This window comes from Filobasidium floriforme (assembly GCF_021052385.1).
Source record: "Filobasidium floriforme strain CBS 6241 chromosome Unknown HD553scaffold_12, whole genome shotgun sequence".
Taxonomy (NCBI): Eukaryota; Fungi; Basidiomycota; class Tremellomycetes; order Filobasidiales; family Filobasidiaceae; genus Filobasidium; species Filobasidium floriforme.
Window position 1 is genome coordinate 498,457 of NW_025763633.1, and position 12,382 is coordinate 510,838.

The 12,382-nt window shown below is 54.8% G+C and overlaps 3 protein-coding genes and 1 non-coding gene across 4 annotated transcripts; 2 read left to right on the plus strand and 2 right to left on the minus strand.

The window, feature by feature from the left end:
- Positions 1–645: 645 nt before the first annotated feature.
- Positions 646–2,905, minus strand: HD553DRAFT_42445 (Leo1-like protein-domain-containing protein). The gene is made up of 4 exons (XM_046184219.1): positions 2,697–2,905; positions 2,318–2,602; positions 1,234–2,238; positions 646–1,159 (listed from the first exon to the last, which is right to left on the minus strand). Exons 1-4 carry the CDS (start codon positions 2,871–2,873, stop codon positions 812–814), a joined length of 1,815 nt encoding a protein of 604 aa, XP_046036300.1. The 5' UTR covers positions 2,874–2,905; the 3' UTR covers positions 646–811.
- Positions 2,906–3,043: 138 nt separating this feature from the next.
- Positions 3,044–6,563, plus strand: HD553DRAFT_335556 (uncharacterized protein). Its single transcript, XM_046182199.1, has 6 exons — positions 3,044–3,302; positions 3,382–4,106; positions 4,188–4,302; positions 4,406–4,896; positions 4,970–6,287; positions 6,371–6,563. Exons 1-5 carry the CDS (start codon positions 3,147–3,149, stop codon positions 6,078–6,080), a joined length of 2,598 nt encoding a protein of 865 aa, XP_046036301.1. The 5' UTR covers positions 3,044–3,146; the 3' UTR covers positions 6,081–6,287; positions 6,371–6,563.
- Positions 6,564–6,757: 194 nt separating this feature from the next.
- Positions 6,758–11,258, plus strand: HD553DRAFT_350387 (autophagy-related protein 13-domain-containing protein). Its single transcript, XM_046183526.1, has 4 exons — positions 6,758–7,179; positions 7,250–8,797; positions 8,864–9,499; positions 9,561–11,258. Exons 1-4 carry the CDS (start codon positions 6,976–6,978, stop codon positions 11,214–11,216), a joined length of 4,044 nt encoding a protein of 1,347 aa, XP_046036302.1. The 5' UTR covers positions 6,758–6,975; the 3' UTR covers positions 11,217–11,258.
- A 966-nt stretch (positions 11,259–12,224) lies between these two features.
- Positions 12,225–12,308, minus strand: HD553DRAFT_t60. Its single transcript has one exon. It is a non-coding gene; the product is annotated as a tRNA-Ile (tRNA).
- Positions 12,309–12,382: the final 74 nt, after the last annotated feature.

Below are 12,382 nucleotides of genomic sequence, written 5' to 3' on the forward strand. Positions count from 1 at the left end.
ATTCCCCCCCCCCCCCTCCTTGCCTTGAGTTTCGCCGGAGTAGGCTGGGGAGATGGGGGAAAGAACAGGAAGGTTGATAGAGCAAGAGGTTAGGCTTGCATCCCCCAAGGGGTCGACACGATTGACATCCAGTCTCTCCAATCCGAATATATCCACGGTCAATAAGTCTGTCAATGTATATACGATAGGGAGTACATTTGTTTCGAAAGCAGATCTGGATCTGTCGTCCGTCGCCGTTGCCGCCTCCTGGGATCCACCCGGGAGATCAACTGTACGTAGCCTCGTGGTCGCAGTCAACCAGGTGCGTCGAATACAATTGTGCATGCCCTGAGACTGGCTCGAATCGTGCGAAGGACGGGATGGATCCATTCTGTATACTGTAGCCGTATGGGATTGCCTACACAGCATTCAAGCAAGTAAAATGAGCCCACTCGATCGGGCTTTCGGATTCCGTCCAAGCCTTCGAAAACCAAAACCATTAGCCAACAATGCTCGATTCGTCATGCAAATCCTGTCCTCGTTATTCAAGCTGCTTTGTGTCTCTCGGTGTATGAAACTCCAGGTCATTCGAGTATCCGACTTGAATCGTTTTTAGATCGTATTCGGCATGTCCGAGTGCTTTACAATTCCGCCGCCGACATCACCCTTCGACCTGATCCCGCTAGTCGTCCTCATCCTCGTATCGCAAGACCCTTTTGTGATGAACCGTTTGAGTCTGTTCTGGGATATCGTCGTCGTCCACGTCCATCGGTGCGGCCGTTGCCTCGTCGTCGTCGACGGGCGAAGCTATTTCACAAGTCATTGAAATCAGTCACCAGCCTGGCATCAAGACCGTTCTTGACCTGAGCCATCGAGACTCACCAGCTCGCTCCTCCTTCTGTCTCTCCTTTTCCCTCTTCCGCCTCTCCTTTGCCTCACGCCGCTGAGCCTGTGCATTCTCTTCGGCAGCCCTCTCCATAGCATCCAGGGGATCGTCATCCTCGTCGCTCTCATAATCCCTCGAACTTTTCTTCGGGCGCTTAGGCTTGGATGTCCTCGATGATCGATCGCCACGTTCCTCCCGATCCAGATCTCGGTCGAGGGCGGAAAGACCATTGGATTCGGCCGCAGAAACTTCGGAACCGGATTGATCGGCTCGTTCGTCTTCATCGTCGTCGACCTGCTCGCAGAATGAAAGAGAGAGGTCATCAACTCGCCCCGTCTCTGACCCGGGGTGATCAAATCAGAACTTACGACAAAGTCATCCTCTTCGTAATCGCCTCCGGTGTAACCCCCACCGCCACCTCGCCCTCCGTCATCGTCCATATCTTCATCACTGCTATAACTCGTCCTCCCCTTCCTCGGTCCAGAAGGTCCCCTCGATTTCCTCCCTCCGGCTGCTCCTAGCGGGCTCGTCTCCCTCTCCCTCATGGTCCCGGAAGATCCCTTCCAGACCGGCAAACTCAACCCGGCGTTCACGTCATGTCCCCTAGCCTTCATACGCTTCTTCTGCGCCTCGTTCATCTCTCGCACGCTCTCTTCGATCTTCTTGTCCGGTCTTATGCCAGAAGAATCGCGGTAAGCTTGGATCCTAGAGGCTTTGACGGTGGATTTGCTGACCGCGGCCAAGCGTTTCTGGTGGTCCCTGACGTTTCGGGTTTGGGGGACGAGGGACATGGACCCGGTGATGAGGGAATCGGCGATGAGGACTTGGTCGTCAAAGTCGGTAGAGAGGAGGAGGGAGACGGGACCTTCTCGAGTAGCCCGTGGTTTTGCGATTGATCCGTCGATAGCGCGTTTTGGCTGAGAGGATTGTGAGGCGAGGAATTGCGATTGAGACTGAGACTGCGACTGAGATCCATCTTGATTGGCCTCCGCCTTCGCTTTTGCCTCGGCAGCGACTTTTGCCAGAGCAAACGGTCTCGTCGCCTTGGCCTCGGGTCCCGATCCGGCAACGCTATCCACCTGGAGATCCCACATCTCCTGTCCTACCATCAAACTCGCCGTCCCGTCGCTCCACCTGATGACCCTGGCGTTACTCCGCCTCACCGGTTCCCCGTGCGTGCCGTCCTTCCACTTCCAACGGACCGTGTTGGCGACCGAGTGCATCCGCTTGAGAGCTCGGATACGACGGGCTTCGTCGGTCGTGTCTTCGGCGTCTTCCGCTTCTTGCTTGGGTCCCTCTTCAGAGCGGTAGAGATCGGGGTGGAACGGTTGAGCGGGAAAGCTGATAGCAGGAGGGAGCTTCAAAGCCCAGACCTAACAAACCATGCCCGATTGTAGGTCAGATTCGCAATCTTCTGATAGATACGGAAATCATCCGTTGAAGCGGACTTACCTGCCCATCACTACTAGCCAACTTGGGAACCTTGGGCAAGACGATGTTGCTCTCCAGAATCGTTTGCTCTATAGCGTTGGTATTCTCCTCCTCCCCATACTCCATCCTAGCTCTCCTGTCATCTTCATCCCCGCTTCCTGATGACCTCGAAGACGTGCGAGACAAGGAACGGTTGTTACGCTTCACTGGAGAGTCCGTTGTCGATCTCGCCGGGGAAGGTGTTCGGGAAGTCGAGCGAGCGCGAGATTGAGATTGCGGCTGCGCCTGAGGCTGGAAGTCGTCGAACTAGGAAATCGCAACAGTTCTTTTAGCTTGACGTCGCTGTATACTTGTGTAACCGTATATCCAGCAGCACGATTGTGATCGCGAGCTCACGTACCATGTCTGCCAACCCATCTTCGCGTTTGGGAGAAGCAGCCGGAGACCCATTTCGAGCCGGCGCCAGGGGAGACGAAGCGCCCGAATCTGACATTGTAAAACTTGCTCTTCGTGTACTACCTACTTGATTGTGTCCTGAACGTCCTGGTATACGTCGGTGAGAAGGATGGTCGAGCATGTCAGATGAAGTGAGGTGGATCTCAACCACCAGGTGGTGGTGGGTCATCATGCGCTTCTAATTGGCAGCTCGCGTCAGCCCGAGCGATCACCTAACAAGGGCAACGGGGGGGGGGGGGGGGGGGACTTTGTAAACAACTCGCACTCGATCCCCTACATCGCATCATGAGACCATGATATCATCTTGAACTCGACCTCGTCAAGCGCCCCATACACCTTCAAAGTCTACAAAACCACTGACGTATCCATTGACAGAAAAAAATCGAGCTCCGAAATGCCATCCATGACCGGCACATCAACCGGATCGCCGGCACCTACAGCGACTCACGTCGAGAGATCCATCGATCCTACGCTCTTTGCCGGCAAGGTCTTTCACATCGCACCGGGTCTATTCAAGGAGTATGAAGACAAGCTAAAGGCTGATATCAAGGTGAGCTTATAGCGCCATCAAGATCATCTTGTCATCTTGGTCTGGTCTTCCTGACACGACCTGCTCGGCGTTCATCTAGCTCGCTGGAGGGTCTCACACCGATTCCATGTGGGAAAGCAACTATGTCTTGCACAATCCTCCATCTAGCCACAAGAAATGGCACCAGGATATCACGAACCGAAAGAGTAGAGCAGGAGAACCGGGTTCCGCACTGCTCATCCCTACCATCCGTCCTTATCACTGGTTCTACACGTGCATTCATGCTCGACCTGCCCGGATCTTCGATACCACCGAGCCAGAATACTGCTCTCGCCCGATTCTCGTACAGTACGAGAAACACTTCGATCACAACGGACGGCAACTGGAGATCACACGGCCGGTCAAGATCTATTGTACCGTCAACATGCACATCTCGCCCGGCGAATCTTCGTGTGCAGAGGCGTTGGAGAACGTCGTAGCGAGGTTGGAGGCCAACGGAGGTTGGCGATCGCCCAAACGGGGAACCGCAGACGTCCTCATCTTGAATAAAGATTTCGAGTCGGGCAAGAAGTTTGCGAGAGAGGCGAAGCCCGAGCAGACGGTCGAACACAGGCACTGGTTGGATAATTTGATCGACAAGAAGGCCTCGTATGTTCGAGGGCAACCGACGGCTGGAATCAAGAAGAAAACCAACGTCCAGGTGGTAGCCGAACAGCCTGAAGCTAGCGGGAGTGGAAACGGGGCTGCGGATAAAGTGCCGAAAGCGTCTGGATCGGCGGCAGGAGACAAGTTATGGATACAAAAACCCTCGGTCCCGTTCAAAGGGTAAGTCGACGATGGTCGATCCGGATGGATTTTCGAGGCCGGACGACCAGTTTTACTGATCGTGTCGATACGTGATCACAGGTCTGGAGGTCGGACGGAGTTCACGATGGAAGACGAAGACAAGATCTTGAGGTGGTTGATGTACCATCATCCGGAAAAGACGAATTGGAAGTCGCGGAGCATTTACCAGGAACTGGTACGTGTGATTGTCCTGTCCCCGTCCAACGATGTGGACCCACGCCTGTTTGATCGTATGTATGAAGGCTTGCTGACGACCTCGATCCGATCATGCATTTCAGTGCGACCGCTCCAACAAGAAACATCTCGAGTGGGCCGACCGACATACCCCGCAATCGTGGCACGAACGCGTTCGGAAGCGCTTCGCTGCATTCTCTGCCCGGAGCGCGCAATACGCTGGCAAAAATGTCGGGTTGGACAGGCAACTTCGGACGAGGGCTGAGAGAGCGGCGAGTGCAGGGACTGGCGGGACTGGCGGGGAAAGGGTTGAGGAGGGGAGGGAGGAATATGTACGATCTTGGATGCAGGACAAGGACAAGGAAATGGGTGAATCGGATGGAGGGGTGGACAGGAGTACCGCCAAGGGGAAAGACAAGGGCAAGGACAAGGCGGAAGGGAAGGGGAAATCGGTGATGAACGAGGATCAAGATCAGGATGATACCGATAGTTTCGCTGTGAGTGAGGATGCGACGGTGAATGGCAAGAGGAAACGGACCGATACGGTGATAATGGAACAGCCCGAAGGGGTCGGGGCGGGACCGACGCAGAAGAGGTGAGCCGCTGGTCACCTTCCTGCTTCTCTGAGGGCATAAAGCTAATCGCGAGACCAATTCTCCGGGCTATAGGACCAAGCAGACCAGCGCTGCAGTCGATGATGATAGGGGGGTACCAGCACCTCGGCCGATCGTTGCTCCTGAGGTACCATATCAAACCGATGTGGTTACGATCGAGAAGACCCAAGTCGTCAACAGTGATATTGCCATGGACCCCGAATTACGACCAGCCGAAGGACTTATCGGAGCTGTCGCACAAGGTGGACCCTCCGTCCCAGCGGAAGCGGAAGAGAGCTTTGTCACCGCTACCGGGGATGAGGACCATCGCGCGGACATCGTGGATCAGGCCGTGACCTACACTACCACTGTCCTCAATAACAACGGCCATGACAACGATCAAGGCAAGGGAAAGGCACGCGCAGTGTCCGAAGCGCAAGACCAAGAGATGGCGATCGAGACGGCTCGTATCGTGATTGATGCCGTGGCTACCGCGTTCGAAGAAAACTTCGAGGCGGACGGAGCTATGTCTGCGTCTACACAACATTCCGTAGCGGAGTTGGATGGAATGGAATCCTTTGATCTCGACGACGAGAACGTGGCTGTCAATTGGAAGGAACAATTCAGAAAGATGCCACTGGTTACAAAGGTTGGGCCGGAAGAGCGGGTAGCGGGAAAGACCAAGGACAAGCGGCTGTCCACGCTGAGTGAGAGGCAGGTGAATGAGATGGTTTTAGACGAGGAGGAAGAGTCTTCGATTAGGTCTCAGGCTCAAGTCGACCCCGCTGTCGCTCGAGCACCGACTCTGGAACCAGCGACGGTATCTTCCGAACAGACGGAACAGCAAGTTGCTCCTGCTCCGCCGACCGTCGAGCCATCCACAGTTCCCCCTGCTGTAGCCACCCCTCGGCTCGCTTCTACCATGACGGGCAACAACCCCGATCCCCGCCGCAGAGCCACGAGTACGGTCTCGAAGTCTCGTCGCCCTGTGCAAACGCCCGAGCGGGCCGCGCATATCATCACACAAACAACCGCCAAATTCGGTTGCGATGTCAGAACGGTCATCAACGCCATGCAGCACGTACTCAAGCGGGATCCCCAGAAGAGTATCCCGCTCAAGGAACTATGGAGGGTCATGGCCGAGGATCAGAAGGACGGATTCAAGGTGTTCGGTGCGAAGAGTTGAACGACGCTCGAGGCGGAGTCGGAGATGGTCTGAGCGAGAGGGCCAGAGAAGATCGGGCCGGATGCGCGATTCGCGATTGTATTGACGCGGCGAGTTGTATGATCGCTTTACACCCCTTCTATTTATCTCAACGAGAAGTGTCTTTTTATGACATGGACAAAGTAGTGTCGCTTACAATGACAGAATCGGTAAGCATGAAAGGCGCTACTGACGGCAAGACCCAGATCAAAGCGGACACTGGTCAGGAAGCACATCGAATCGATTGTGTCAGACAAACCGACATTTCTTACTGAGAGATCAATCCTCCTTAGCTTGCCAGACCTCGAGCCGATCATGTCCTCTGAGTTAATCTAGTTACTGTTATAGTGAACCAGGTAGCGTTCGCTCCGACGTCGGGTTGAATGAACCGACTTCTTTTGGCCCCGAAATGAAGACGAGCTGCTTCGTGTACTGAATACACTATCCAAAGTCTGGTTAGCTGATGAATCATGTAGATCTAATTCCAAGTCGCGCAAGTCGGTTGGTCTTTCCCGGTCCCTTGTCGACGATATCGCGCGATATCAGATAGGTTCGCGAGAATAGCGCCCGTCCTGCCCCGGCCATCGCTATCGCGTCGTTCACCTTTGACCGAGGGAAATGCCCAGACGCTCGATGTGCCATATGCCCATATGCCATATATCTGGAATGACCTCTATCATCGTTATGAGCAGTCTTGCCAACAAGGCATCTCCCGCATGACCTAGCGATGATCAGTCAGGCGATCGTCATGTGACCTGTAGAGCTGCATAGATTGGACCTCATCGATATCGCAGCAATCGTCATCACTTTGACGTCAACCCCGATCTTTGCCTCTACATTGCCCCCAGTCCCTATCCATCTGCTCGACTAGGCAGTCATGTCGACATCCTCTATCTCGCCGCAGCAGGATCAACAGAGGCAAGATCAGATCGTTCACCGGTTCTACATCAAGACGGTCGAGGTCTTGACCGAAGCTAGGTTATCTACCGGGAATGCGAATGAACGGAGGTCGTCAGGGAGAGATGAGGATGGGTCCAGCGGGGTTAGGAAAGGCAAGAAGGAACCGAGGATCGATAAATGGGCAAGTCGTATCATCCACGGTCCATGCTTTGAACGACATCTAACTCGATCTTCGCATGGGCTTCTTGTAGTTCAACTTACCACTCCCTGATCCCGAGGTCTTTCGAGCCGATCTAGAGGCGTACAGGTCCCTTTCGACCTCTTTCCCAGCAACGACTTCCACTCCGTACGCTATCGTACCTCCCCTCCTCATCGCCTTCATCCTCGACGTCTCCGATCTGCCTTCGAAGCACGCCTTGGTATACAGAAGGGGTAGCGACGGAACGCACACGGTCTCGGAACGAGGTTCTAATACCTACCGGTTGGAGTTACCGAACGAGACGGGAAAGGGTAAAGAACGATCACGGGGACGAGCAGGAACGTCAGGCAAATGCCAGGGAATCGTTCTCGAAAGATGGACCTTGCGATCGCTCCAGATCCCATCCGACGCCACGCCCGTCACCTCGGCATCGACATCCCCGCTCAACTCGATCTCCTCGTCCTCCACGTTCATACGACCTGCTCATCCTCGTTCAGGAGACGGGACCACTAAGACCTCTTCTCAGACACCTTATCCTTCGTCCTCGGCTTCGTACAAATCAGGGATCATACACTTCAGAGCGTTGTACCAATACGTCAGGCTCTTGCCCGCTTACAAAGTCTTTCGACGATTACGTCGAGCTAGCACTTCTACCGGTAACCTGCGAGTCGGAGTGAAGCTGTGGTCAGCCGAGGGCTACGAGGAGGAGTGGATCAGGGAAGGAGATCCGAGTGATGATGGGTTGGATGATGACGATGATAGCGAGGACGGTCAGATGGGCCGAAGGTCGCCGACTTATCGTAGGAGGACGCCCGAGGAAGGGATAACGGAAGCGTGGAAGAAGATGGAGGAAGGTCTGATCGCCCTGGATCAACCGCTGGCAAAGTATGCTTCGCCCATCTCAGGACCGTTGGGCAGAGACGATCCGGCCAACAGACCACAGCCTTCGGAAAAGACCAGGGATTACGAGTTCCCGACGTTGCCTCTCTCACACGGTCTTTTCTCGCTGTCGGTACAAGCTCGGGAAGAGGTCGACATCTGGGCCGAAGATGTCGAATCCATCCTGTCGTCCGCGTTGGCCGGGGTCGATCTGCAATCGAGAAAGGAAGACAGCGAGGCGGTAGATATGGGTCAGCTGGACCTGGAAGAGGAGTACTTCACGCCGACTTTGACGGCTAGACGAAAGGCGAGCACTTCGACCACCCCGGTAGCGGAGCTCAACTTGGCGGGTGATCGAGGTTCTTCACCGAGGGTTGGTCTTCCTCTGGATCGAGCTTACCCGGGAGAGACGGGCGTTGCTGCGGGAAACACAATGCACGAGACTTCGACGGCAGTACCGACAAAACCTCAGAGGCCTCGTAGGGTAATTTCCGAGTCACAAGTAGGCTCAGGCGCAGGTATCGGCTTGGACGCTCGAGCGGGAGCTCAAGACGGCCAGTCTGTCAGTCCCGCTGAGAGCGGAAAAATCGGCGGTCTTGCTGCCGACGTGGGAGATTTCCCGTTCGCAAGATCCGGCGTGAGACAAGGAGTCCCGGTTCCCGTAGCAAGCGGGCCGAGCAGTTTCGGCGAGAGATCGAGGGCTGTAGGTGGTCCCAGCCAGGTGAGAGTTCTCGTAAAGTATTTCGGTTCATATTTTCGCTAAGAGCCTCATGTGGACTCCGGATAGCTCTCTTTGTCGCCCTCGGCTGCTATGGGTAGCTTCAGACGAAACTCACAACTCCCGCATGAGAGCGGAGCCTCAGCTGGCGCTTCTTCGAGCTTGGGCAACCGTTCTTCCCCATTGGCGGTGGGTATCAGAACCGGTGGCAGTCTGGAGAATAGGGACTCTCCGACATCGCGAACGAGCCCGTACTTGTCGAGTTCAGGAAGGTCTTTCAGTCTCCTCAACGAATCTCGACCGAGATTGTCCAGCCTTACTGGTCAGCCGACACTGCCCGGAACAAGCCCTTCGAGAGCTTCCTTCCGTGGACCTAGCAACCTGAGTCCGACTTCGGGTAGTATACCGCGATCGGGTACTTCTTCTCGACCAAATTTGACCGGACATCATCATCACTCGACTCCTACACCACCTATTCCCGAATTTCATGAGGAAGAAGCGGCCGGAATTCCCGTACCGGTCGCGCCTCAGAGTCTCAAGCGTTACTCTTCTTCATTCGGGCAAAGGAGACCGTCTTTCACCCTGGGGGTCACTCCAGGAGCAGCGAGCTCGACTGGCAGTAGCCTCGATCCTGGTAGCCTTTTGGGGGCCGGCGGGCACAGCATGAGCAGGACGAATACTCGATTGTCTAGCTCTTCTCGACCGGTAAGATCATGATCGCCAAGGACACCAATGACCGGTTGCTAATTCGATATCATCTCCTCAGCCCTCCTTTTCGAATGCTCCTGACAAGGGCGACATCAACATGTTCTTGAAGACGCTAGAAAGCATGCCTCGACCACCTTCACTGGCGTCGGCATCCCAATCGCGTGCATATTTACCATCCACTTCGTCCTCGCTATCCAATCCACGACACTCGGTATTGGCAACAGGTCCCAAATTGGGGGGATCACCGGGAGAATCTGGCCCGTCTTCTGGCACCGATTCGATGGTGACCGGTGGTGGCAGTGCCTTTATGCGAAAACGTATGACTAAAGCCGAGGTGGATGCGGCGTTGATTAGGATGGCCGGAAGTTACACGCTCGCTGCGCAGCCTTTTGCTCAGCCCGGTAGCATCCCGTTGACAGGCTCGGCACTCGCGACCTCAAGCTCAATCTCGCCGGTAGACAGGCTGACTCCTGCTGCCCTGCGAACGTCTTCGGTCAACCGACAAAATTCACCACTGGTCGGAGATCGCACCGAACAATCTGTTACATCGGGAGAGCCTATGCGATCCAGTACACAAGCTGCATCGACCCGCGATGTCGGCTTCGTTGCAAGAATCGGATCGAGCGTGAAGAGTAGTTCACCTCTCGCTCAGGCTCCGATTCAAGCATCGCCGATGGACCCTCCTGCTACACGACAAGCATCCTATCAAAACCGAATTCACTCGGGAGATCAGCTTTCGCGTGGCCAATTTCAAGAGAACAGGCGTGCTGGCGAGCGGTCTCTTCCTAAACCCGAAACGTTTGACTTGCCGGACGATCATGCAGGTCGAGCGACATCCGATAGGATGTTACCGAGGATCGATCGCCATGTCCAATCCCTTCCCGGCAACAGCCATGGAATCAGCCTTTCGAGGAATCATTCGCTACCGCCACCGCTACCTTCCACCTCGGCGAGCGGAGATGCAGCGAGTCTGCCTATTCCGATACACGGCGAGCGAGACTCGAAACGACGAGCGCCTGTCTTGCAGCGAGGCGGTTTCAATCAGCTGATGTCGTCGTCCCGTGATAATACATCGGGACCCGCGACCGGCATCAGCTCTATCAGTGTTGGAGGCAGTGCCGATATGCATGTTGGGTCCGCTTCGCCGGCTAGGAAGGTCTCGCGATCAGTGCCCGCACGTGACCTCTTGGCGAGTCCCAGAAATGGCAGCCAGCACTTACCCTCGCACACTGTACTCACGTCCGAGTCGTCGCCTGTAGGACCCGCTCACGACGCTCCGGTACCGGCAGATACTGCTGACCGAGACCAGCACCTCGCAAATGTCTCGAGGCCTGCCTTGCGCAGTCATTCATCATCGATCGGTCCGCCACATCTACTCAGAGCGTTGTCAGGGGGCTCAGCCATTGGACAGGTAGCAGGGAACAATGTCCGCGAACAACTTTCGAACGAACAGTCGGGCGTTAAGCGCACAGGAGCTGCGATAGGCAACGATCTCGTCTATAGGACCTCTAGCGAAAAGCAGCAGTCTTGTGCGACGGCGCCGTCTTCTTTCGATGATAGGAGGGGACCTATAGATCACGCTAGGCCCGGAAGAAGGTGGGCATCCGAGGAAGATCAAATCAGAGATAATGCCTCGCGAGGTAGTGGATATGCTCACGATGATAACGAAGAATCGGTTGTGGGGGACCTCGAAATGAGCGATTGTAACAGATGAACGATAGACTTTATGAAGTAATGAATACTGGAAGCCTGTCTGTAGTCTCCGCGGATGTGCCGGATCTTGAGTGGGACGACGTAAACGAAGCGTTGTCATTTGCTTCAGACGCTATCCACGTGAAACACGCTGCTCCAATCTTACTCGCGCTAAGTTCTATGCGGCTACCCGCGCCAGGAGCATGGCGACCGAGCGTATGCTTGGGGCAGAAGGTGGGGGGTGGACTGATCCAGTGTCCTTGGCCTTGCCCTCTCCTTCGCTATGGGTTGCGAATGCAGCCCCCGCGTTGGTATTGGCTGTATTTCCCGTGGTGTATGTCAGCGCTCCAGCAGTGTCCACCCGCCCTGTATCGGCGTTGTCCTTGTTGTTGTCGCCGTTGTCGATACCAGAGCGTGCAAAACGAAAATGTCATCCCACTTGGTTTCCTCTCGGATGCCGACATTGATAGGCTAAGCTGGGCGAGTTTGCGGAGGCTCTGCCAATTGTTGGACCGCCTGCCCAACATCTCGCGCTGCATCTCCGCATGTTCATGTTCGATCTTGCTCGTAGCTTTTCATATCGTCGGTCCAATGCAAACTCGGCCGGTAGGGAATAAGGTCTGACACTCTGGGACCATCTGGATCTTGGCTGTGAGCTCTGACCTCTTATCTGCGCCAACAAAGCAGAGCGTTCACGTGTCTTTGCAGCCTTCCGATAAATGAGGCGATCAGTCTAATGGTCTCGGACAGACCGTAAATCTTAGCTTCTGATCCGGTTTTAGACCCGTGTCGACAGAGTCATGATCATGTAACTGCAGGTAGAACCTTCCACTTGTTTCTCGGACAGCTCAGAGCATCTGTTTGTCAGTCATACAGGCTGTATACGTGACTGCAGACCGGGCAGAAAAGGGCATGAGGGTGAACTCCTGATCGCAACGTCAATCAACTGATCTCCCTTTTGGCACAAAAGGTTTCAAAGCATTGGGCCAAAATCGCAGCAAAAAGATTGATATAGGACAAAAAGAAATGATGACCAATTTGAGGATCGAACTCAAGACCTTTCGTTCATCTAAGAGTATTAGACGAATGCTCTAACCAGCTGAGCTAATCGGCCGTTGTTGAGAGCACTTCAAACAAATGAATATAAACTCACTTTGTGCAATATGCCCTTGATAAGGTTAAGCATTT

Excerpts from the sequence above, each read along its gene's own strand:
- HD553DRAFT_42445 (XM_046184219.1), bottom strand. The coding sequence starts at position 2,873 with ATGCTCGACCATCCTTCTCACCGACGTATACCAGGACGTTCAGGACAC. Across the intron at positions 2,603-2,696 it reads AAGATGGGTTGGCAGACATG|TTCGACGACTTCCAGCCTCA; the intron begins GTACGTGAGCTC and ends GCGATTTCCTAG. Across the intron at positions 1,160-1,233 it reads ACGAAGAGGATGACTTTGTC|GTCGACGACGATGAAGACGA; the intron begins GTAAGTTCTGAT and ends TTCTGCGAGCAG.
- HD553DRAFT_335556 (XM_046182199.1), top strand. The coding sequence starts at position 3,147 with ATGCCATCCATGACCGGCACATCAACCGGATCGCCGGCACCTACAGCG. Across the intron at positions 3,303-3,381 it reads AGCTAAAGGCTGATATCAAG|CTCGCTGGAGGGTCTCACAC; the intron begins GTGAGCTTATAG and ends GCGTTCATCTAG. Across the intron at positions 4,107-4,187 it reads CCCTCGGTCCCGTTCAAAGG|GTCTGGAGGTCGGACGGAGT; the intron begins GTAAGTCGACGA and ends ACGTGATCACAG.
- HD553DRAFT_350387 (XM_046183526.1), top strand. The coding sequence starts at position 6,976 with ATGTCGACATCCTCTATCTCGCCGCAGCAGGATCAACAGAGGCAAGAT. Across the intron at positions 7,180-7,249 it reads AACCGAGGATCGATAAATGG|TTCAACTTACCACTCCCTGA; the intron begins GCAAGTCGTATC and ends GGCTTCTTGTAG. Across the intron at positions 8,798-8,863 it reads CTGTAGGTGGTCCCAGCCAG|CTCTCTTTGTCGCCCTCGGC; the intron begins GTGAGAGTTCTC and ends GACTCCGGATAG.